Raw genomic sequence first — 23,940 nt, 5'->3', positions numbered from 1 at the left:
ACAAAGTCTTGCTCTTAAAAACTGCCCAATAAAAACATGTTGATTTTTTTAACAACAAAAAAGAATACTTAAGAACACTAATCTATAGAAAATCCATTAATTCTACTGATCATCTTTGGCAATGAATTGGTTCCTTTAACCTATCTTACCAATGGATTGAGATCTTAGAATTTTGAAAGTATGAAACCAGACAGAATTCAATAAAGCAGTTAAATTCATTAAGTAATAATAGGAAAAAAACCTGCCAATTCTGATGTGATGAAAAGTTATTTGAGCTCATTTTACCTTCCTTAAAATGGAAACTTCCTTTTATCATCAGCTGTGTTTACTGAGAATCATTCTAATTCCTAATTTTTGCCCAAATATATTTTTCCTTTGAAATAAAGAGCCATCATATTTCCAGCTTAGATGTAATCCAAACACCAAATCTATAATTAAAAACGATAATATGAAGATTTGATGAATACAAGTCATATTAATAAATTGATTTGTTTTATTTTGCTGGACTTATCCATTTAATCTGAATTAAATTTAACTTAGAGCAATGTTGTGAAAAGCTAGAAATACATAAAAACAAAATACACTGTCCTTCAAATATAATTAAGCAAAGATGATACAAATACCCCATTGCCAGTAATAAGCATTTCTGCTAATTTTTCTCCCTTATCCACCCATAATAGTGATAGATTTTATTACTGAATAAACTAATTTTTAATTTTTATTTTATTTCTTTTTGCAATAGAGCTCACAATGTTGTCCACATTAGTCTTGAATTTGTGGGTTCAAGTAATTCCTCTGCCTCAGTCTCTTAAGAAGCTGGAAATAGAGGCATTTACCATCACACCTGATAGCCTGTTCTAAAATTTAGTTCTATAGGACTCTTGAGATGGTTGAATGGGATCTGGATTCAGACAAATCAGAATAAAGTTTCTCTGAAGAGAGCCTGTTAATTTGACTAGATACTAAACATGCCAATTAAACTGACCCTAGCATTAAAGACAATTTAATAACTGACAAATAGAATATATCTAAAGGTGAAATAAAATGCAAATTGATTAATCCTCAGAAATCAAGATGTCCTTCTTGACAGCTTAATTTCAAAAATCACACCTTTCCCAAATAGTTGTTAGTATTGTTCAGGTTATTTCTTTTCAAAGAACTCTAAAGCTAGTAAAGAAATATAATACCCAAGCCAGAGGGACCACTTGGTAGACTAAAAGGACAAAGGACAAAGGAGTGGCTGCAGGCACAGCCTCTCTGAAGGTCTTGACCAGGGAATCCACTTTACCTCCCATTTTTAAGTCCTATAGAACAGGCAATTTGGTATAGTGAAGACGATGCATTGAGCTAGGTGCGACTGACATTAATTATGTGAAGTATAGTTATATGTCAGTCCCTCTAGTTCTTAGTTTCCACTGTAAATGAATTGAATAAGATCTTTAAAATTTTTAAGATGATTTCACTCAATAAGATTTTTCACACTTGCTCCTTTCAGAGTTTTGTTGAGGAGAAAACAAACATATGTATTAAAAAAATCTTATAAATGTTTATGCAAACGTAAGTTGCTGTCATTGTTTTATACATTTTCTTAATTATGCCAAACAAGTATGGAACAGTTTTGAGATAAGTCTATAACATGTTCACTACATGGTGAAGCATTTATACAGGCTGTAGCCTTTACTATAACCCAAAATGTTAAAATTACAAATTGACTTCTTATAAAACTTAGGAAAGATGTTAAATAGTTTTAATTTTAACAGGGATTAACTGACTTATTGTTAAGAATTTACAGTAATACCCTAATATTTTTTTTCTAGACCATGTCTCACCCAGATACCAGCTATAGTTTTTTTAATATTTATTTTTTAGTTGTAGTTGGACACAATATCTTTATTTTATTTGTTTATTTTTATGTGGTGCTGAGGATTGAACCCAGGGCCTTGTACATGCTAGGCGAGTGCTCTACTTGTGAGCCCCAGTCCCAGTCCCAGCTATAGTTTTTTAAAGTATATTTTTGAAAAAAATTTTCAACATTATTGGTGTATTATGTTGTACATAATGATGAATTTGTCCTTATATGCACACAACATAACAAATCTCCCTTTGATTTCCATGAGATCCACCCTTTTTTCCTCTCTAGCTTTTGCATATGAGAAAATATATGACCCTTGACCTTCTGAGTTTAACTTAATTCATTTAACATAATGGTCTCTAGTTCCATCCATTTTCCTGACAAAGGATGTAATTTCATTTTCCTTTATGACTGAATAAACTCCATTATATACATATATATCACACTTTCTTTATCTAATCATCCACTGATGGACAACTAGACTGGTTCTATTGTTTGACTCCTCTGAACTGTGCTGTTATAAACACAGATAAGGATATATCACTGTAGTATGATGATTTTAATTTTGGGGGATAGGAGTGGTATAGCTGAGTCACAGTGGTTTCATTCCTTGTCTTTTGAGGGGTCTTCATACTGATTTCCATAGTGGCTGCATTAATTTATAATCCCACCAACAGCATAATAGTGTTATTTTTTCTCCACATCCTCTCCAGCATGTATGTATGTATGTATGTATTTATTTAGTGTGGGGGGGGGGGGAGTGGCCACTGAGCTACATCCCCAGCCCTATTTTATATTTTATTTAGAGACAGGGTCTCTCTGAATTGCTTAGCACCTCACTGTTGCCGAGGCTGGCTTTGAACTCACAATCCTCCTGCTTTAGCTTCAGGAGGCACTGGGATTACAGGCATACAACCATACCCAACCTCTAGCATTATAAGTATTTTTAATGCCTGCCATTCTGACTGGTATGAGATGAAATCTCAATGTAGATTTGATTTGCATTTCCCTACTTGCTAATTATGTTGAACACTTTTTCATATACTTGTTGGCTATTTGCATTTCTTCATTTGAGAAGTGTCTCTTTAATTCATTTTCCCATTTATTATTGATTTTTTTGGTGTAAAGTTTTTTTGAGTTCTTTATATATTCTAGATATTAATCCTTTGTTAGAAGAATAGGTAGCAAAAAAATTTTTTTCCCATTCTGTGAGTTCTCTTTTCACATTACTAATTGTTTCCTTTGCTGTGTAGAAGTTTTTTAATTTGATGCCATCCCAATCATTAACTCTTGGCATTATTACCTGAGCTTTACAGGTCTTATTCACTTGTGCCTATGTGCTGAAGTGTTGATCCTATGTTTTCTTCTAGGAGTTGTATAGTCTCTGGTCTAATTCCTAGGTCTTTGATCTATTTTGAGATGATTTTTGTACACCGTGGTGAGAGACAATGATCTAGTTTTATTCTCCTACATATGAATAACCAGTTTTCCCAGCACTACTGTTACAAAGGTTGTATTTTCTCCAATGTATGTTTTGGGCACCTGTGCTGTGTCAAAAACCAGATGAATGGGTTGGGGTCATGGCTCAGTAGGAGAGCACTTGCATAGCATGTGGGAGGTACAGAGCTCAATTCTTAGCACCACATATAAATAAAGCTCCATTGGCAACTAAAACAAAAATATTAAAAAAAAAAGGAATCAGAAGACTGTAGATGTGTGGGTTTGTCCTGTGTCTTCTATTCTGTTCCATTGGTGGTTTTTTTTTTTTTTTTTTTTTTTTTTTTTTTGAGAGAGAGAGAGAGAGAGAGAGAGAGAGAGAGAGAGAGAGAAGAGAGAGAGAGAGAGAATTTTTTAATATTTATTTATTTTTTGTTTTCGGCAGACAACATTTTTGTTTGTATGTGGTGCCGAGGATCGAACCCTGGCCGCACGCATGCCAGGCGAGCGCGCTACCACTTGAGCCACATCCCCAGCCCTGTTCCATTGGTTTTTATGTCAGTTATTATGCCATGCAGTTTTTTTAAATTATAGCTCTGTAATATAATTTGAAGTTAGATACTGTGATGCTTCCAGCATTGTTTTTGTTTTGGGGGGCTTAGAATTTCATTGGCTATTGCGGGTTTTTTATTCTTCCAAATAAATTTTAGGACTGTTTTTTTTTTCTATTCTTTAAAGAATATCACTGGTAATTGATGGGAATTGCATGGAATATGCAAATTGCTTTTGTATCCATTTTAACAATAGCAGTTTTGCCTATTCATGAACATGGAAGGTGTTTCCATCTTCTGAGATCATCTTCAATTTCTTCAATATTCTACAGTTTTCATTGTAGAGGTCTTTCACCTTGTTAGATTTACTACTAGGTATTTTATAGTATTTTTCAATGCTATTGTAATGGAATTGCTTTCCTGATTTTTTTCTCAGTAGATTCATTATTAGTATATAGGAAAGCTATTGATTTTTGTATGTTGATTTTGTAACCTGCTATTTTGCTGAATTTATTTCTTAGCTCTAGCAGTGTTTTGGTGGAATTTTTTGGATGTTTTAAGTATAGGCTCATACCATTTTCAAACAGTGATAATCTGACTTCTACCTTTCGTATTTTAAATCCCCTTTATTTCCCTCTTTGCCTAATTACTCTAACTATAAATTCTAGCACTATCTTACATAGAAGTGGAGTGAGGACATCCTGTCTTATTACAGATTTTTCAAGGAAATGCTTTCCGTTTTCTTCCCATTTACAATGAAGCTGGCTCTGGGTTTTTCACATATAACCTTTATGACTTTGAGGTATGTTTCTTCTATCCCTAGTTTCTTTAGTATTTTTATCATGAATTCATACTGAATTTTGTCAAAGGCCTTCTCTGCATCTATTGAGATGACTAAGTTATCTTTGCCCTTAATTTTATTTATGTGATGAATTACATTTATTGATTTGCATATATGAAACCCAGTCTTGCATCTCTAGAATAAAACCAATTCAGTCATGGTGTATAATCTGAATATGTTGTTGAACATGATTTGCTAATATTAAGTATTTTTGTATCTAAGTTCATCAGGAAAATTAATCTATAGTCTTCTTTCCTGGACATGTCCTTATCTAGTTTTGGTATGTGGAACTGGCTTGACAGAATGAATCTGGAAGTGTCCCATCCCTTTTTAAAGCATATTTTATCATATTTCATATTCATACCTTGGATAACTCTTCTAGTTGAAGAATAAAATGTGAATTCCTAGGCATAGCACAATTTGGCCCCAATCTACCTTTGCAGATCCAGTTTTCCCTAAGCATCCATCCCACCATTTCCAGTTAAACCATTACCTAGCCATGTCAAGTTATTAAAACACACACACACACACACACACACACACAATATTCATTAAAGTATGGTAACAAAAATTTTATTTAGGGTAAATGCAAAGGATACAGACCACTGCAGTAGGACAGATCAAACAACTGAACTTCATAGACAAGTAGGAAGTGGAGGGAAAAGAAAGACTCAATTATGGCTCCAAGTTTCCCTAAACAATTTAATCAATGTGATATGAAGCGAAGACCTGAGGTGTAGCAGAGGAAGTTGAGGTAGAAGGCAGGGTTTTGGGGATAGAGAATCAAGAGGTCTATTTGGATATGTAGTTTGAAAAAACCTGTTAACTCTTCTCTCTCTCTTTATTGCTGTGATACTCTGATGGTCTGTGATTTCATTGTTTATATCACAGTGACTTAGTTTGTTGCCTACTCATTTTTTTTTCCTCAACCCAATCAAAAGCTTCTTGAATGCAGAGATTGTAATATTTATTCCATATCTTTGACAGAAGACATAAAACAAAGTAGATACTTAAAATGATTTTATAATGAATAAGGCCGTATTCTAGAAATTGAGGAAAATAAACCAACGAGGAAAGACTGTTTTCTAACAGTCTTCATTACCTAGACCTTACCTTGAATTAATAAGGTCAACATACGTTCGGCTGAACATAAAAGCCCACATCGCAGTTGAGACATCCAGCAAGTAAACTCACCTATATGTAATTTATATATAAAAAAGATCCAACCCTGTTCATAAATCTCTTCACATGATTGTAAGCAGGATCATATATATTAGCTCTGTGTGAACAGATTTTCCCTATACTTTACAAAGACAAACATTGTATGACCTACATATTTCAGATAGGTTTTCAGTTGAGATTTTAAAACACTATATCCATATTATTTGTTTTGTAGTCCTGTATTTTGGAATCTAATAGATTTGTAAAATCAAGAACACTTATTTAAAAACTTATTTGAACACTGAATAAAATCACATAATTTTAAAGAAAGAAATCTAATCCAAAGTCTTCACTTGTAGGGGGCAAGAAAACTGAAACCTGTAAAATACTGCTCAAGATTCTACAGTCATTTAGAAATAGGGCCAGGCCTAGAAACTAGTCTACCTAGTTCCCTGCACAGAATATCTTCCACAGAGACTGGCTTTTCAATGAATAAAATGGAGAACTTGGCCATTTTGCAATTGATCATTCTGCTTTTATCATTTTTCCATATAGACCACATATTCTCCTTTTATCATTTTTCCATCTTAATAAACTTTCTAGGAAGGATATGCCTTATTTTGGTATCGCCATGTAACCATGCATTGCCTGGCTAAATGAGAATACCTCTGAGATAGTGCACATGTGGAGAGACATCCAGGATGTAGATATCCTACTTGTGGCCTGCACAGCCATGGGATCTCAAGGGAAATTGAGCCACTTCTATGTATGTGAAGTTTTCAAGGCTTGCCCTTATCATATCCAGCTGTTCCTCTGTTCTTCATCTCTATTTTTTATCTGTTTTAGTGATAATCCCTCTTAACATTTCAAAGGCTTTTCTATCTATCCTTCTGCTCTTCCTCTTCACAAAAAATAAAAGCACTTTATATTCATTATCTACACAATGTTGGTTGACAAGACAGAAGACACTATTTAAATAAATTTTAAACAATATGTTAACATTTATCTTTATTTAACAACTGACATTTATCTTCTAAGCCTTTAATCCAGAAATATGGACTGAAAGGTTTGTTCCCAGAAATTCTGACCTAAGCACAAAGCTCCCTCCTAGTCATTAAAAGGACAAGTTATAAAGGAAAACCATCCATGTATTTAGGGTGCAAAGACTAAGTCTAAGGGAGCATATAGTATATGGTGCACATGCCAATGTAAATATCAATGATCAGCACTACTGTTTTAACTTCTGCTAGATATCTGAAACAAGACAAATTGAAATTTTTGAGGTTTGAGATAATGGTTAATTACTATAGTGATTTGAATTTAGAAGTCAAAGTGTTTTCAAACCTAGCTTACACATATTCACCATGTTTACGATGTCAACATTTATACTTATATAGTGCCTTATGTTTACGTAAGTGTTTTCAGATATGTCATCTGAACACCATTATCAGTTTTCAAATGAAGAGTCTTGGGTTCACAGATATAATAAAAGACAACCAGCACTTCTGTAAGCCTTCTGAATCCAAATATTTTTTCATTATAGTATATAACTTATACAGCAAACTTAAAATAATTTGTACATGTAAATTCCAAAATACTTTCAAGGTTGAAAATGATAGTATCTCTGAACTTCTAAGAAAATTATGCTGATCTTTTCAAAATCAAATTTCTTTTTAATCTTTTTGTTAAAGAGTAATTGTTTTGTAATTTTCAGTTATCTCACATTTCTTAAAGAATTCAGTATTTAGGAAAATTACTGTTAGAAATATATAGCTAACAGGGCTGGGGTTGTGGCTCAGCAGTAGAGTGCTTGCCTAGCATGTGCAAGGCCCTGGGTTCGATCCTCAGCACCACATACAAATCAATAAACAAAATAAAGGTATTATGTATGTCTAAAAATAAATAAATAAATATTAAAAAGAAATATATAGCTAACAAAAAGAAAAAGTCATTTTTCAATGCAAAAATAAACTTTTCTCACTTATAAGTTTTTCTTTGATATCCTCTGAAAACCTTAAATTTGAACATTAGCCTAAAAATTTACAATTGAATAGTTCATATCAACTCAGTAATTCATGTAGATTTCTGAAACAAGCTTTTTTGCATATTTTATTGATTTGCCAACTTTTAGGGGATGTGATCTCTCTGCAGGTTGCATCCTATTTCTTCCAAAGTGCATTCATTCTATCTTGACTTTACTTAAGATGAAAAATAGAATTAGTTGTAAACCATGGTTTCTTTATACAGCTGGGACACTGACTTAAATTTAGAATTATACATGTTTAAAAATCATATTTCTTCACCTTTAAGTTATTATCTGTTTAACAGAATACAGGTTCAGAATAGCTACTGTTCAAGTTAATAAATCTAAATTTACTTTGAAATAATTTCTGTGATTTCAAGGAAAAAAGATGACTGAATAGAATTTATCAACTGTGAAACTGACCATTAAAATGCTATTTTGTTTCTGGAAGAGAAATATGTAAATTCATTTTAAAAATAATATCTGAACACTTAAAATAATAGTCAAAGTAAGAAAGGGGCTCACCGGTTTGAGTGAAACCAAACTGATGTAGAATCTCATGAGCGGACAGCATGTTTGACTGTTTTAACTTAGACTGTTGTGAGGAGGCTGGTGGTGGTGAAGTAAATGAGAGATTTTTGTTGACCTGCAATAGAAAATGCAAATCAGAAACTACAGCATGATTTTCTGGGTTACTTATGCAAAAACTGGATGTGAAATATTTGCTTACTAGTCAAATCAGAACATATGATGGGTTAAAAGAAGTGGTAATGATTTATATAGTTAGTTTTTAAAGTTTACAAAACAAAAAACAAAATAGTTTTTATCAAGAAAGGTATACAGTGATGATGAAAGTTAACTATATTAAAGTAAATAAATCTTACTAAAGTTTGCTTATTATGAAATTAACATCATTAATAAAACAGAGTAGTCTTAATCCATGTAAAAAATACAATGACTCCTTAAATGCTTTTAATCAAGAGTGTAAAATGTTTCATATCCACATTTCTCTAGCATTTTAGTGAAATAGCAGGTACTTCCCTTTTAAAGATTGTACAGAAAACACCTGTAAGACTAGCATTTATATAAATCAGGGTGACACAGATAACACAGCTGTAACTTAACTTGTGAAAGTTATTCTGTGAAACAGTTATTCTGTTTAAAAACAGCATGACTTTAGAAATAATATTAAGCAAAATTTCTGAAGTAAATGTAAGGTTTTACACAACATGTAAAACTTATTATGATTGTCAGTACAACCATCTCACAGGAATGAAACATGTATTATAGCTACTGTAAAAAAATAATCGTTCACTAAAAAAGTTTGAAGTGTTTATGAAGACATTTATATTGTAAACTAGAATGAATTTCAGGAAAAAAGCAAGTCCTTAGTTCATTATTAATATGTCAGCAATTTTTTAAAATTATTACTATGAATCATGATAAAATGTGATATTTTTTAAAAAAATTGGAACAATATAATATTTTAGTTCACTGCACATATGTAATTGGTGAATTAAGAAAGCTAAAATTATAAATTATGACATAAATATTAATATATAAAAATAGTTCCTTTTCTTTTTATTTATTTACTTACTTTGGTTTAAATAATAACAACCACAGAGTGGACTTCTGCATTAGTATTTGGGGTTTTAAATAAGATAGTTCTGGGTTGGGGTTATAAGCAATTTATCTGACTCATTATTTGCATATTTGTAAATGCTTCCTTTCTTTCAAATAGTAATGTTATATCTTAGATTAACTTTTTCTCTTGGAGCAAAGAATTTTAGCAGATTCAGTAAAAAATCAATTAAGAACATGCACTAACACATTTCTAAAGTACCTAAATGGTTATGATGACATTTAATAAAACACAAAACTATTTTTCAAAGTAGTCAAAAGGGGTCAAATATTACATCAGTGCTAAAATACTGTCCAGCTTTAAAAATTCTCAGACTCCATTATCAAACACTGACCAAAATTAAGTTGATTATTTATATTAATTGTATCTAAAATAAAAACAAAACCAATATCTTTGAGCTTCCTTATCCATCTTTAAATGGAGATTATAAAAATAATATCTATGAGTTAATGGGGATGTGCCAATACATAAGAACATCTGGTATTATAAAGTGATATTTACATGTTAACCATAAAACACTAAGTAACATTAAGTAAGAAATAGGTTAAATAGGACTGAAGGTATGGCTCAGTGGTAGAGTGCTTGCCTAGCATGCACAAAGCTCTGGGTTTGATCTGAAGAAATGTAAAAAAACAAAAACAAACAAAAATACCTAAACCAAACCCCCCGCCCCCCAAACTTAAAGTACAATATAAAGTGCTATATAAATTTAATTATTATTATTAACATCATCTAAAAGTAAGAGAATTAGGATATTTAATGTAATGTGGTGATGCAATAAATCAGAATTCTATAATTTTAAATGTAAGTACTATATACAAAAAGGACACATTTATCATTTAACTATATATTCATTCCTTCTGTCAGTTTCTTGAAAATGATTTTCCTACATGCCAAACAATGTATTTTACGATCTGTTGTAAATTAACAGGTGTATGCTGGAGATATGAATTTGTGTCTGTATCTCTGTATGGTCATGGATACACACAAACAAACACACACAGTACCTACAATGACTTTAATAGTTGTCCTCTTTAGAAATTTATGTGCACAATTTATGTGCACTAAAACAAAACAAAACAAAAAACACCAGCAAAGCTTGAAGAGTGTACTGAATGCCTCTGCTCAAACAGAAAATCACTCTTTTTAAATAAAATGTTGTTTGGAAAGATAATTATAATTACATATTCTTGTGGAGTTTTTTTTTATATAATTCTGTTATTTCTTGACACCTTTCTTTGGAGGCTATTCAAATTTCCATTAAGTGATGTATAGTAACACAACAGAGCAGATAAGGCAATTTTCAAGGTTTGCAAAAACTGTTATTATTGTTAGTATTAGTCATTTGAAATTAGAACTCAAAGTGTTTTCAAAGCTAGCTTCCATATATTTATCACTCCATTTAGAGGAAGAAAAATAATAATAACCATTAGATAGAGTGAAGCAACATCTATTTTTGAAATACATGCTGTGGAAAAGAATTGCTTAATAATTTTACAACAACAGAAAGGTTGGCTAAGATAGTCTACCCTATACCGATCTACCCTCTTTTCACAACACATTTTTCTGCTTGCTTCACGCAAAAACCACAGTCTGCCAAAGTCAGTTTAGTACCTCCATATTGAAGAACACTTAAAGCATAAAGCTTGAATGAAATTCATGGTAGGTAAAAAGAAAAAATCACCTAGAACTTCTGCCAAGTTAATAACAAAACTGTTTTGCCTACTCTTTTAGAGCATACGCAGCTTTATGCAAAATATGCAAACATTAATTCTCTAGAAGTGGGTTCATTTTAATGTTAAGAACCTCACTGTCCCAAACATAAAACTGAATGCAAAAGACTAAATAAGCTAAGGAAAGCTTCTCTTTTAATCATTAGTTAAAACTGAAAACTTTTGGGAGAAATATAACACTCATTTCCATATATACATACAAGTCTAATCATTTGAGCTAACCTTAGATTGTATGATATTTTCACCACAAATAGAATTGTTCATAATAATTTTTAAGCTTTGAAGACTCCTCAAATTGGTTTTAAGTTATATCTGAATATTCTGATGCTGTTTATATGCTACATTCACAAGTTCAACTCTTTGCCCATACAGCTGTCAAAATTTTCCACCAAATTTATACAATAATGCAGGTTAATATTTTAATCTGAAGACAGTTCTGGAGGCAAAAATAACCCAATAATATTCAGGAAATGTTTACTGCAAATTATTTTTGCAAATTATCTGTTATAAAAATTAAAATCCCAGTTTTGAAAAAGAAGTTAAACAGAAAGCTTGAAGTAAAGTAATGTTCAAAGTATTTGAAGTCTAGTATTTTTTTTTTTTTTACATTCTCAGAATATAAATTCTAACAGCAGCTTATGTTGCTATGATTTCTAGGTTAGTAAAGCCAATAAATGAGTAGGCCATAGTATCTTAAGAAACATGATCTCAAGGCCTTCAGATGTTTTCTTTATAAATTGGGACAGAGAAGTGAGAAGAGAAGTGAGAGACTGGGAAGGAACTATTAGAGACTTTTTGTTTTTTGTGTTTTTTTTTTTTTTTTTTGTACCAGGGATTGAACCCAGGGACACTTTACCATTAAGCCACATCTCTAGTCCCTTTTTATATTTTATTTAGAGATGGGGTCTCACTGAGTGACTTAGGACCTTGCAAAATTACTGAGGCTGGCTTTGAACTTGAGATCCTCCTGCCTCAGCCTCCTAAGCTGCTGGGATTACAGGTGTGCTCCATGGCACCCAGCTAGAGAGTTTTTTACAATGGTAAGGTACCAAAAAATATTACCTCTAAACTAGTGCATTATGACTAATATTAACTAAAATCAGAAGTCAAATTTGAAGCAGTCATTATGAAGTTTTATTTTGTAATATTTAATCAGATTTTGGGGGGCCTCTGATAGCTAGCACGGTGTTGGTGTTTCAAAGATTACTGATATGATTCCTCCAAGTACACTTTAAAATAGATCTTGGTTTCCTTCAAGACTTTTACTACTTTCCCGTTTAGTCTACTGCCCAGCTTTGCAAGGAAAATATGACCTTGAACCTCCTGAAATCCTCATTTCAAACCTATGACCGAATACACCTCCTCCACCTACCCTCATCTCTTCTTTTACTGTCAGAGAAAGAAGTGCATCTGTTTAAGATTAATACCTTCACTGGTGTCCTTGGGGATGTCCCTAAAGCTCTTTCAAATTCTACTCTCAACTTCTCCACTGCCTCTTTTGCCACAAGTTAGAATAGACTCTTCTACTTTAGAACAAAAATTAACAGCAAACAAAAACTCCCTATAATTCTATTTCCCTCAAGTTTCATTAGAAGGTAAATTCCTTGCAAAACAGCACACAGTTGCTATCCAGGTACCTCAATCTTTCATTCTTAAAACAGCTACAACAAAGTTTGTCTTTACTGTTAACACTAAATGTGAAGTGAAGGTCATTCTGTACTTTCAATCATGAAATTCAGGAAATTCACACAGGCCCTTGACACTGTCCACAACTCTCCTCTCTTCATTTTTAATCCTGTTTATCTTGTCATACCCATACATTCCTCATTAGTGTATTTGCTAGATCCACTTTAGCCCTCTTCTACCCTCACATCATATCATACTGTTTCTCTGGGCAGGAACATTCATTTTATTACTTTATATGCTTTCTAATGCTGTTTCTTATATTGAAAACATGCCTCTTGGTCATTAAGCTCAGAGCTAACCCAATCTTTCTGTACGATTTATTTTCTCAGGAAAAGCTACTACTCTCTGCCTAAGTGCCCAGGTTAGAAAGCTGGACTCTCCTTTAACTGCTCCTCACAAGCCACAAAGACCACATATAGAATAAAGCCAGCATTCTACATATTGTTAAAACAAGAGAACTCAACTTGCTCATATCCAGTTTTGAAATGCCAGTAAGAAATAATTATATTTTTAAAAAAAATTTTTTAAAAACCCTTTCAAAAGAACCCTGTTCCAAACAACTAAAAACCATTATTCTACTCAAATCTCAACTTGATTTTGTCTTCCTTATGATGAAAATATTTATGCGTGTGTATAGGTGTGTGAAAATATATATATATATATATATATATATTTATTTATTATTTTTTTCCCTCCTCTGTTTCTCTCTTAGTGGTGCTAGGGATTGAACCCAGGGCCTCATGCATGCAAAGCAAATGTTCCACCAGTAAGCTATATTTCCAGGTCCCAAATGAATAAATAAATATATTTTTAATAAGCAGTTTTCTCTGGAATCTCTATTTTTTAAACATTTTAAAATGTTTTCAGTAAATAATATGTTCCAAGACAGATTAGACTATAATATAGATTACTACTTTACATTTATAGAATTCTTATACTAAACATAATTTAATAAATTTTTACTTGGCTGCATTTATCATCACTTACCCTGGATGAATATAATTTACAAAAAAAGAAAAAGAAGATTAAATCCTCTTCAAGACCTCAATACCAGTTACTACCTGGACAGCAATAAGATGAGAACTCTCTCACCCTTCCATCATCAAATCTATATTTTTATTTTCTCTTTAGAATAGTCCCTCCATTTGAACTCAAGATTATATTACCTCTCGCTTTTTTTTGTAAAGGACTTGATTCCAGTAATTACTACCTCCATGGTACATTATCAACTTTTAAACCACCACCAAATTATTCCCATCTGCAAGTAAGTATGCTTTAATAGTCCACCTAATATTTCCCTCCACTCCTGCCCTGTTTCTCTGATCCCCAGTCATGATATAATTCCTTAAAAGAATGGCCTATATATCTAGTCTCAGATTAATTCACTCTGGCTCCATTTTCAACCCATTTCTCTTGTTCTTTTGTCTCCATTATTTAATGAAACAGTTTTTACCAAAGTAACCAAAGGCCAACATCTTGCCAAATACAAAGGTCAACTCTCTGTCTTTATCTTACTCTTCTCTCAGCAGTATACAACCATCTACCACTCTTCTTTCTTGAACTACTCTAGGCTCTTCTTTACTGATATGCCATGTGATATCATTCAGTCTATCAGTTTAAAAAAGGAAGGAAAGAAGGAAGACTCTAAGAAAGAAAGACTTTAGTCCTGACTTCACTACCAAATATGAGACTCATATATCCACTGTCTACCTCATAGATATCCCTATATTTAAAACTCTATTTTTATGACTTGCTCCCTCAACTCTAGTACTCCTCACATTAAAAGAACAGAGGGATGGGATAGGAAGGGAGGAAGCATGGGGTTAGAAATGATGGTGGAATGTGATGAACATTATTATGCAAAGTACATGTATGAAGACACAAATTGGTGTGAATATACTTTGTATATAGTCACAGATATGACAAATTGTGCTCTATATGTGTAATAAGAATTATAATGCATTCCACTGTCATATAGAAATAAAAAATTAATTTAAAAAAGCATACCACCAGCACCCACACAATTACTGAAACCAAAAACATGAAATTTATTCCTCATTCCTTCACTTATACCACACTGAACACATCACCAAGTCCTGACGACTCTATTCCCAAAATATACACCAAAACTGTCCATTGCCTGCATCTTCATTATTACTACACTAACAGAGGCCTACTACATAAAGAGAGATCTCCTCTTTATGGACTATAATAACAGTCTGCTGGCTTCTCTGCTTAAAAAACTCATTCTCTTACAATTCATTCTATTTTCCCTGGCTGGTTTCTCTAATTAAAATACTATTTCTAACTCCTAATCATGCTGGCAAGACCCTTTAATAGAATCCGCATGATCTACTACTGATTACCCCTTACCCTGTTCATGAAAACATGCTTCCCCTTGCTTCTTCACTACTTTCTTAAGCATAGGTCTTTCTGCTCCTTGAGCATGCCAATACTACTCCTACAGAATTTAGGAAACAATTAGCTCCTTGTTAAGGATTTTTTCTGAGAGGGCTTCCATGATATCCTGAGAGTAGCCCCCACTTGCAAGCATTCTTTATCCCATGGACTTATTTTCTTTGTATCACTTATTTCCTTTGTCTATAATAAAATGTTTTTGTTCACTGTTACATCCCAAGCATTTAGAAAAATACTTGGTAAGCACCAATAAATATTTATATTTAGAAATATAAATTAGAAATATAAATAGAATATTTAGAAAAAAATAAATAAGCTTTCAACAAAGTAAAAATATGGCTGGAATTTAAGAAAGAAAAAACTTTTATTTAACAAGCCCTAATGAAAATTTATTATCCAGGATCTAAAAGATGAGAAAGTGCATATACTGTGCTGTGAAGATGAAATACCTTTGATGAGTAACAAGACCATTCAATGTGAAAGAAGTGCTAAAACAACAGCAGATTCACATGCAATAGAATGAAATTCAATTAGTATATCACATCATAAGAAAAAAATAACTCACAAGAATCACAGACCTAAATGTAAGGACCAAAACTATAAAACTCATAGAAGAAAATGTAAACCTTTGAGACAGGGTTAGGCAATGTTTTTTTACATGTGACACAAGAGAGACAAGTGACCAAAAAAAAAAAAAGAAGGAGAAGAAGAAGAAGAAGATAAAGATAAAATGAACTTCAGAAAAATGAATGAAAACCTCTTTATTTCAAAGAAAAACATCAATAAAATGGAAATAATATAAATGGGAAAACATATTTGCAGATTATCTATCAGATAAAACACTTGTATTCAATATATATAAAAACCTATTGAAAGTGAACAACAAAAAAGACAAGAAACTCAATTTAAAATCAGGGCAAAGGATTTGAACAAATATCTTTCCAAAGAAAATACCTTGTTTGTGGGATTCTAATATGGTACATACACTCTGGAAAATAGTTTGACATTCCTCAAACTGTGAAAAATAAGAGTTACCATATGATTCAATAAGTCCACACCTATATTAAACCTCAGAGAAATAAAAATGTCCACATCTTCCAAAATATGTTCACAGTAGTATTATTTTTAATAGCTAAAAGGTAGAAACAACTCATGTTCATAAACTGATGAAGAGATTAGTAAAATGTAACATATCCAGACCGTGGAATCTTCTTTGGCAATAAAAAACAATACTGAGACATTTAGAAAATAAAGAATGCTTAAAATATCGTTTTGAGTAAAAGAAAGTTACAAAAGACCACATATTATACAATCCCATTCATATGTAATGTCCTGCATGGGCAAAACTATGGAAAGTATATTAGTGGTTACCATGAGTTTGTGATGTGTGTGTGAACATGTAGGAATTGGGAATGACTACTAACAGATATGGGAGTTCATTCTGGAGTAATGAAACAGTTCTAAAATCAAAGCTGGATGGCTGCATAAGTTGAATAGGGTAAAAAAGCAATGAATTATATACTTTTAAAAAAGATTAATATTGTGGTATGTGAATTACATCTCAATAAAACATATTTAAAAAGAAAAACTGAAGATATTAATAAGGTTAATCTTTCCAGATATAATATGTAATCATTTTTTTTTCAATGAGCATTCATTCTACTTCTTTATTTATGAGCATTCACTTTCCCATTACATTTATGTAGAGAACATTGGAGAATGTATGGAGATACAGATTGGCTAAATGTGTGCAGGGTGCTTTTACTCTTTGGGCATTCAGACAGCATCACAAAAGAAGGCCATGCAATATATTTGTTAAAAATAAAAGAGAAATAACTTTGAATTGCTAGTCAGAGAATAAACTTTTTTTGAGGGGGGCACTAGCCTTTTATACTGTGTACACATAAAATTTAGTAATCTTGGAGCTACAATCATTGTACCAATCAATGCTATCAGAACAAGTTTCCTGAACATCTGCAGCCCCAGTCAGAATATAGCATGTTCTCTTTTTTCCTCCATTTTCCTTCTCTTGTCTATATTTGATATCTTGTTGACTTTGTGATAATTAGGTAAAAAGTGATAGGTCCCAACTGATATTGGACAGCTCAGTGATGGGGTAGGCCCAGTATTTTCTGATATGTTTCCTCTGTAAGATGCCCCATGAGGAAAAAGATAACAGCCTACCACATTCTGTGTGTCTGCCACATGGTAGTGGGTACTTATTGAATTAAAAAAAATTTCCTGCATTGACACTATATGAAGCAGTCTTTGATCACACCAACACCATTCTAATTCTTTCCCTTCTCATCTTTTGTTTTGTGACATATAATTATATTTGATAAATGAATGTTTAACTGAACTTTGGAAGTGGCAGAAAAGGGAAGAATGAAAAAACAAGGCCATTCCAACTCCTTAATTTATTTTCTCAACAACTGAGTTAAAGGTTATAAATAAATAAAACAGTCTTGTTTGTAAAAGGAGGATTGCTGCTGTGTATATCTCATATACTTTAGTTCACACTCTCTAATATCAAGGGTCTCTTTGTGTACTACAGTTCTTAGAATAAATTTGGATTCTCAGGTAAACCACAAACTCAGTAAGTCTCAGCCTCCTCCTTTCTAAATTAATAACAATAATATCTAATTTGTCCTTCAGGATTATTATATGATTAAATGGGGAAAGAGTACAAAACACTTTGATAAATAATTAAAGCATTATCAGCACAACAGATTATTAACTGCAACTTGTGTGCATTTCAATACTTATAAAAATTTATTTAGCATATACCCATCAGATTATACTGGTTGATGTCTCCTATGTATTAATTATCATGTAAAATTTATCTGGACTAAGAATATAGCCCAGTGGTAGAGTGCTTACCTTGTGTGTGTGAGGCCCTGGGTTCAATTCCCAGCACCCCATCCCTCAAAACAAAACAAGACAAAACAAAACAAAACAAGCATAAAATTTTTCTCAGCGAATGAAAAAACCTGCTAGTTCTTTACAGAAAATATACCTCATCACAATATTCTTTTTATTTTATTCTTTTTTCATTTACTGTTCCTAAATCTTCAAAATTGTGAAATTTTAGCAAGTAATTTTTACTGAATTCTAAGATCCCAGTGTAATAATCCCTTGAAAAATTCTAATTCCAGTTAAGGAAAGTATATACCAGATTAATTTATGTAGAAGTTCTAAACTCTACAAGAATGCATTGCAACTCTCTGGTGTAGCACAATGAAAACTATAGTTTAAAGTTACCTTCCTGGTATTAAGAACTACTTACTTTTGCAGCACAGGATCGTATCACCTCCTAAAAGACATACAGTACAATAAAGAAGTATTCATAATTTCATTGAAATAAAGAATAAACTCTTTTCAATTCATTCAGATATTGACCTTGTAATAACCAAAAACAGCATTTGGGAGAGTTTATCACCCTGCAGTTATTACTCTGCATTGTTTCCAATAAGTTGGAAGGAGTATAAATTAAAGGCAGTAATCAACAGACTTGTGAGAGCCCATATGTGTCTGCCTCAATGAAGACCTATCTTCTCAATAAACCTGGAGTAAACATTAAAATTCTGCAGTAGAATACTAATGTCTAAAATATACTCCGAATTAACTGTAGTATAATTACATCTATAAAATATCCATAAATATAATTTCTAAATTAATAATTTATACTAGGGGACATCTCAAAAACACCACTGAATGGTAAAGAATATGACTAGTGTTTAAAAAGCTAAAAAAGGAAACTACTTGCAATTCATAGGACAAGGCCAATAAAAGATCATTTTTGAAAGGGAAACTAATAAGTCAATACATAATGGAAAATTACAAATTTTTCTGCTAAGGAAACACCAAAAATACATAAGTCAAATTAAGGTTAACCAGTATATATCATCAGTCTAGTAAAGAACTAAAGAAAAAGAGTAATAATCAACATAGGGTTTAGGGAAAAAAAAAGAGTTTGAAAATAAAAATATCAACTTTTTATTCAGAAACTTCTAAGGTACTGTATCTAAAGGAGAGTAGTAATTTAATTACTGAAAGAGTGTTCCTCTTCTGGAAAGTGGGGATAATACTAGTACCCACTACTATCCTACAGAATGGTTTGAGGATTAAATAAACATGTAAAGACTTAGAACAGTGCCAGAAATATATTATGTCAATTATTACTGATAATGAAACAGATATTATCAATGGCCAATATAAGGTGAAATCTCCTGTGAAGTAGAGAAAATTAATCAACTTTTCTCAAAACTGGCATAAAACATTTTTAAATTCATCCAATTCTTTATGCTCTGATGCTACTTAATAAGTACCTCTGTGATCTACTGACTTAGGTTAGAATGGGAGGCTGATCTTAAGTTTCCCAACAGATGAGAAGTTCTACCTTTCATTAAAAGATAGTTTTTCAGGTTTATTAATCAACTTTTTGTAGGATTTATTACTTTTAATAGGTAACCCAAACTCTGAGCAACTGTGAATACACTGGTAAGAGCAAATTTTTGGATCTGAAAACTTTTGAGATACATCTACCTGTGAAGTCTTACTGAGGTTGCAGAATGCCTTTTAGGTACTGGTATGGCAGCAACATACAATGAAGTCTAACTATGAGACAAACAATTTATATTTTTACTACATGGTAATGTTACCAAAACAGGGAGTTTTGGTATGTCCTTTATTTGCTAATGAGCAAACACCTCTTAAATGCCTTCTGAGCTGAATTTATTATACAGTTCTCTCTCCCTCTCTTTCTCTCTCTCTCTTACACACACACACACACACACACACACACACACACACAAAATCACATCCTAAACCTGAACTATAATCTATTAGAAAATACTCCAATTTTAGTAACAAAGAAACAATTATCTCTAATAACAGACTTCTATAAATTGATGAACAACCTATACAAAAAAAGGAATTTTGAGTCTATTGAAAAATAATGACAAGAAACAAACAATTGTGACAAAAGGTGGGGATCCCGTCAACCCCAAAACTTGCAAAATATAAAAAGAATAAAGAAATAATAGAATTCTCATCTTATAGATGAGGAAAAATTAGGCTTACTTATCTGGAATAACAAAGCAGGTATAGGTTGGTGCCACAGACCTATGTCTGTGCCTAAGCTGTAAAGCCTTAGCTGTTTTCACTTATCTTTTTTTCTGCATTCTTAAGGATGTTTCTGAAATTAGTTCTCCAGGCTATACTACTGATCTGATATTTTTATGTGTCAATTTACTCCTTTACCATTTGCAATGTAGAATTAATTGAACCTTGCCTTTTAAACTTCTTTAAATTCTTTTTACCTTAGCCAGATAACTTTTACATCAAAATCCCAGATTGTATTTCCATTTCTTCATTAATAGAAACCCCGATTTCTTCTATTTTATTGAGAACAAAACCTAAAACATTCTGTTTATTAGAACAAATTATTTTAAGATATGCTTTGCCTTTTCTTTTTTAATGCACATAATCTTTTTAATGGCCCATCTCTGGCCTTAAATGAGATCAATAAATTTTACCATTTTGAACTCAGGCTGTCCAGTGGGTTGCGTACAGCCCCTAAACCTATCTCTGGTGGATTTCAGTACTCTTATTCTGTGGCTCTGCTGAAATGAAATGGAATATGCTGTTCCTGTCTCGTTTTTTGGGGCTGTGAAGAGAATTTACTCCTGAGACGTACAACAACATTTTTTTTTTCATTAACTGCTACTGTTCTATTAGTTTGGGTGATACTGCTTCTTCTTTATCTAATGCCTCTGTAATCTCTTTCACTAGTTTCCATACAAAATTCCTCCACAGTGTAACACTAGTAGAGGCTCAATAGTTACACATGGAAAAACAATTAGCTACTACTGTTTTTTATAATGTTAGAAATGTTTTAAAAAATAGCAAGGGAGATTATGCACATAATATTCCAATTTTATGTTAAAAAACTTCATATCTATCCTTTAAATAAAAATTGGTTTTCTGTCTGTAAAAATAAGGGTAACCATCACCATCATGCCTATCTTACAAGGCTACTACAATAATAAAAGAGGCAATGTGAGTACTACAGTGAAAAGACTCTAACTAATAGTTGTTTGAATACCTGTCACTACCTACCAGACTTGAGGTAAATAAAGGTCAAGTATTTAACATTTTTATGTTCTCTGGAGTGACTTCAATATAGTAGATAATCAATCAATATTTGAAATAACTAAATTTTCTTTGTTCCAAGTGTTAGAGCTCAACTTGCAAGTCCAAGATATATTTGGTCAACACTTACTACAAAAATAGTGCACAGGTGTAGAGAGCAAAAGTGGTTTTTTGCAGAGGCTATTAGCAGGTACTCAGTACACAAATGTATGGTGTCAGATAGGAGAACGCCAATTAGAAAATAGGAAACCATGGAGGAAGGTCAAGAGCTGGGAAAAATGTAAAGAATGGGAAAGTTTTGGAAAGAAAATTAAGGTACAGACTGATCTCCCTGAAATGAAGACTGAAAAAAAAAAATGGTTAAAGACAAAATAAGATATAGCACTTGTGTAAAGGGAAGTTTAGGAATTTAGTTTTTCCTTAGATCACCTAGTCTATTTTAGTTTTTAATGAAGATCAGTTATGTAGACTAGGGGATATAGAGAACTGCCTTCAGGGAGCTTACAGTTTAGATGAGAGCATAAAACACCTATTTAGTATGTTCTTTCTAAGTGTTGGGAACTGTGAATTTAGACCAGTTGGTCTCAGCGAGTGGTCCTCTGACCAGCCGCATTGCCTGGGACTTGTCAGAAATGACAAATCATTGGACATCTCAGATCTGTTGAATCACAAACTCTAGGTGTGGAGCCTGGCAAGCTGTGCTTTGATAGGACTATCAAGCATTTCCGATACACACTGAAGTTTGAGAACCACTGAAGGAAACATGAGATTTGGAACAAGATTTTATGGGAATCTGAACACCTGGGCAGAGATTGTTTGAATACTATCATCTTTCTAAGAAGTGGTCCTGTGGTATGACCCTGAGAATTCACAGGCTGAGGGTCAGAGGCTGTTAACTTCTTCCTGTCCCTCAGAGATCCTACTGGGTAGGATTGAGAAGGCTACAGTTTCTCTTCCTTTCCTAGGAATAGAGTCACAACCATGTGTGTCAAGTCCTACTTATGCTCTTCTTTAAAGCCTTCCTTACAACTAGGTCTTGGGCTTGTATTTACAGAAATAACAAGTCAAGACAGTATGACAGATTATCCTAAATTTAGTTAGTCTACTATAATTAATGATTTCAGAAAGGAACTATTGAAGTATATGAAAACCTAGTTTTAAGAAATTAACTTACTTCATTAATATTCATTTGCAAGGCAATATAAAACACAATAGAAGTGGTTTTAAGTTTTTAATAATAATTAAACATACTGTGACAGTTTCAAGTCTCTGCTTCACTATCTGCATCTTTGTTGAAGAATTTTCAGTGTGGACAAATTCATCAATTTGAAAAGAACCTTGATGAGGCAGTTTAGGACAGGTACATAAAGCATCTTGGCTTTGGTGTATTCCAGGTAATGGAAATGTTCCATTGTAGCGTTTGAACATTTCAGCCTCCTGCTGGGCTACTGAAAAAAATGAATCCATCATTAGTTCGATTCATCATTGCAAAAGCATAACCAAATGATTAAGCCACGAAACTGTAGCATTCAACAAATGATCAGATACTGCATAACATTTTAAAAACTAGGTTAAAAAGACAACATAACTGACAAAATATAAAATTACTAGATACACTAAAACCACAAGAAAGGAAATATTGGGGGCTGGGGATATAGCTCATTTGGTAGAGTTCTTGCCTCGCATGCACAAGGCCCTAGGTTCAATCCCTGGCACTGCAAAAAAAAAAAAAAAAAAAAAAAGAAATATAATTATTGCACAATTTCATGTCAAACAGTATTGTAATTGAGCCTTAATGGCCATGCAAACTGATATGGAAGCATAACTTGTTGAACACAGGTATATATAAAACAGAATATTAAAAAAAGGGATCAAAGATACTTAAAGAGATGTTATAATAATAAAAATAAATATTCACGAATCCATCTCACTATAATGTTCTCATGTTTCTATATATCTCTTCCAATCTTTATACTTACATACTTTTATAAAAAAAATGCCATAAGGTGAATATATTTTAATGCTTTCTCAATTAAATGAAAATATTCTCATATATCTACAATGATACAATTACCATGTTTTATAATATCTAATGAAGTAACATAATTTTTTAAATGCATTTTCCAATTACTGAATATTTACAATGTTTTCTGTTTTTCCTTATTATAGACATTGCATGAATAAGTTCTTTCAAAGTGGACTTCGCTTCTTAACATATTTTCTATTTTGTATTTAATTCCCCAGAGTGGGAAAGATGACTCAATGACTCAAAGGTGATGTTTTTTGATGATGATGACCACAATGACAACCACAGCCATGAGAACACTGCACTGTACTTTTATGTTTTTTAGGAAGCTTTCACATATTTTATCTCATGTGATCATTTAAAACAGATGAATCTGAAACAATTTTAAATGCCTATCTGTATACACAAAGGAGAAAA

The 23,940-nt window shown here is 32.3% G+C and overlaps 1 protein-coding gene across 1 annotated transcript in view; it reads right to left on the bottom strand.

Annotated features, from left to right (window-relative positions):
* Ahi1 (Abelson helper integration site 1) overlaps positions 1 to 23,940 on the bottom strand; it is a 180,201-nt gene that overhangs the window by 78,563 nt on the left and 77,698 nt on the right. Inside the window, exons 18-20 of the mRNA XM_076859434.1 lie at positions 22,749 to 22,945; positions 18,631 to 18,657; positions 8,391 to 8,511 (exon numbers count right to left, since the gene is read on the bottom strand). Coding sequence (XP_076715549.1) covers positions 8,391 to 8,511; positions 18,631 to 18,657; positions 22,749 to 22,945 — 345 coding nt within the window. The remainder of the gene's footprint in view (positions 1 to 8,390; positions 8,512 to 18,630; positions 18,658 to 22,748; positions 22,946 to 23,940) is intronic.

Source organism: Callospermophilus lateralis, chromosome 6 (genome assembly GCF_048772815.1).
Source record: "Callospermophilus lateralis isolate mCalLat2 chromosome 6, mCalLat2.hap1, whole genome shotgun sequence".
In the NCBI taxonomy this organism is placed as follows: Eukaryota; Metazoa; Chordata; class Mammalia; order Rodentia; family Sciuridae; genus Callospermophilus; species Callospermophilus lateralis.
This window is presented reverse-complemented; position numbering and strand designations above follow the sequence as displayed.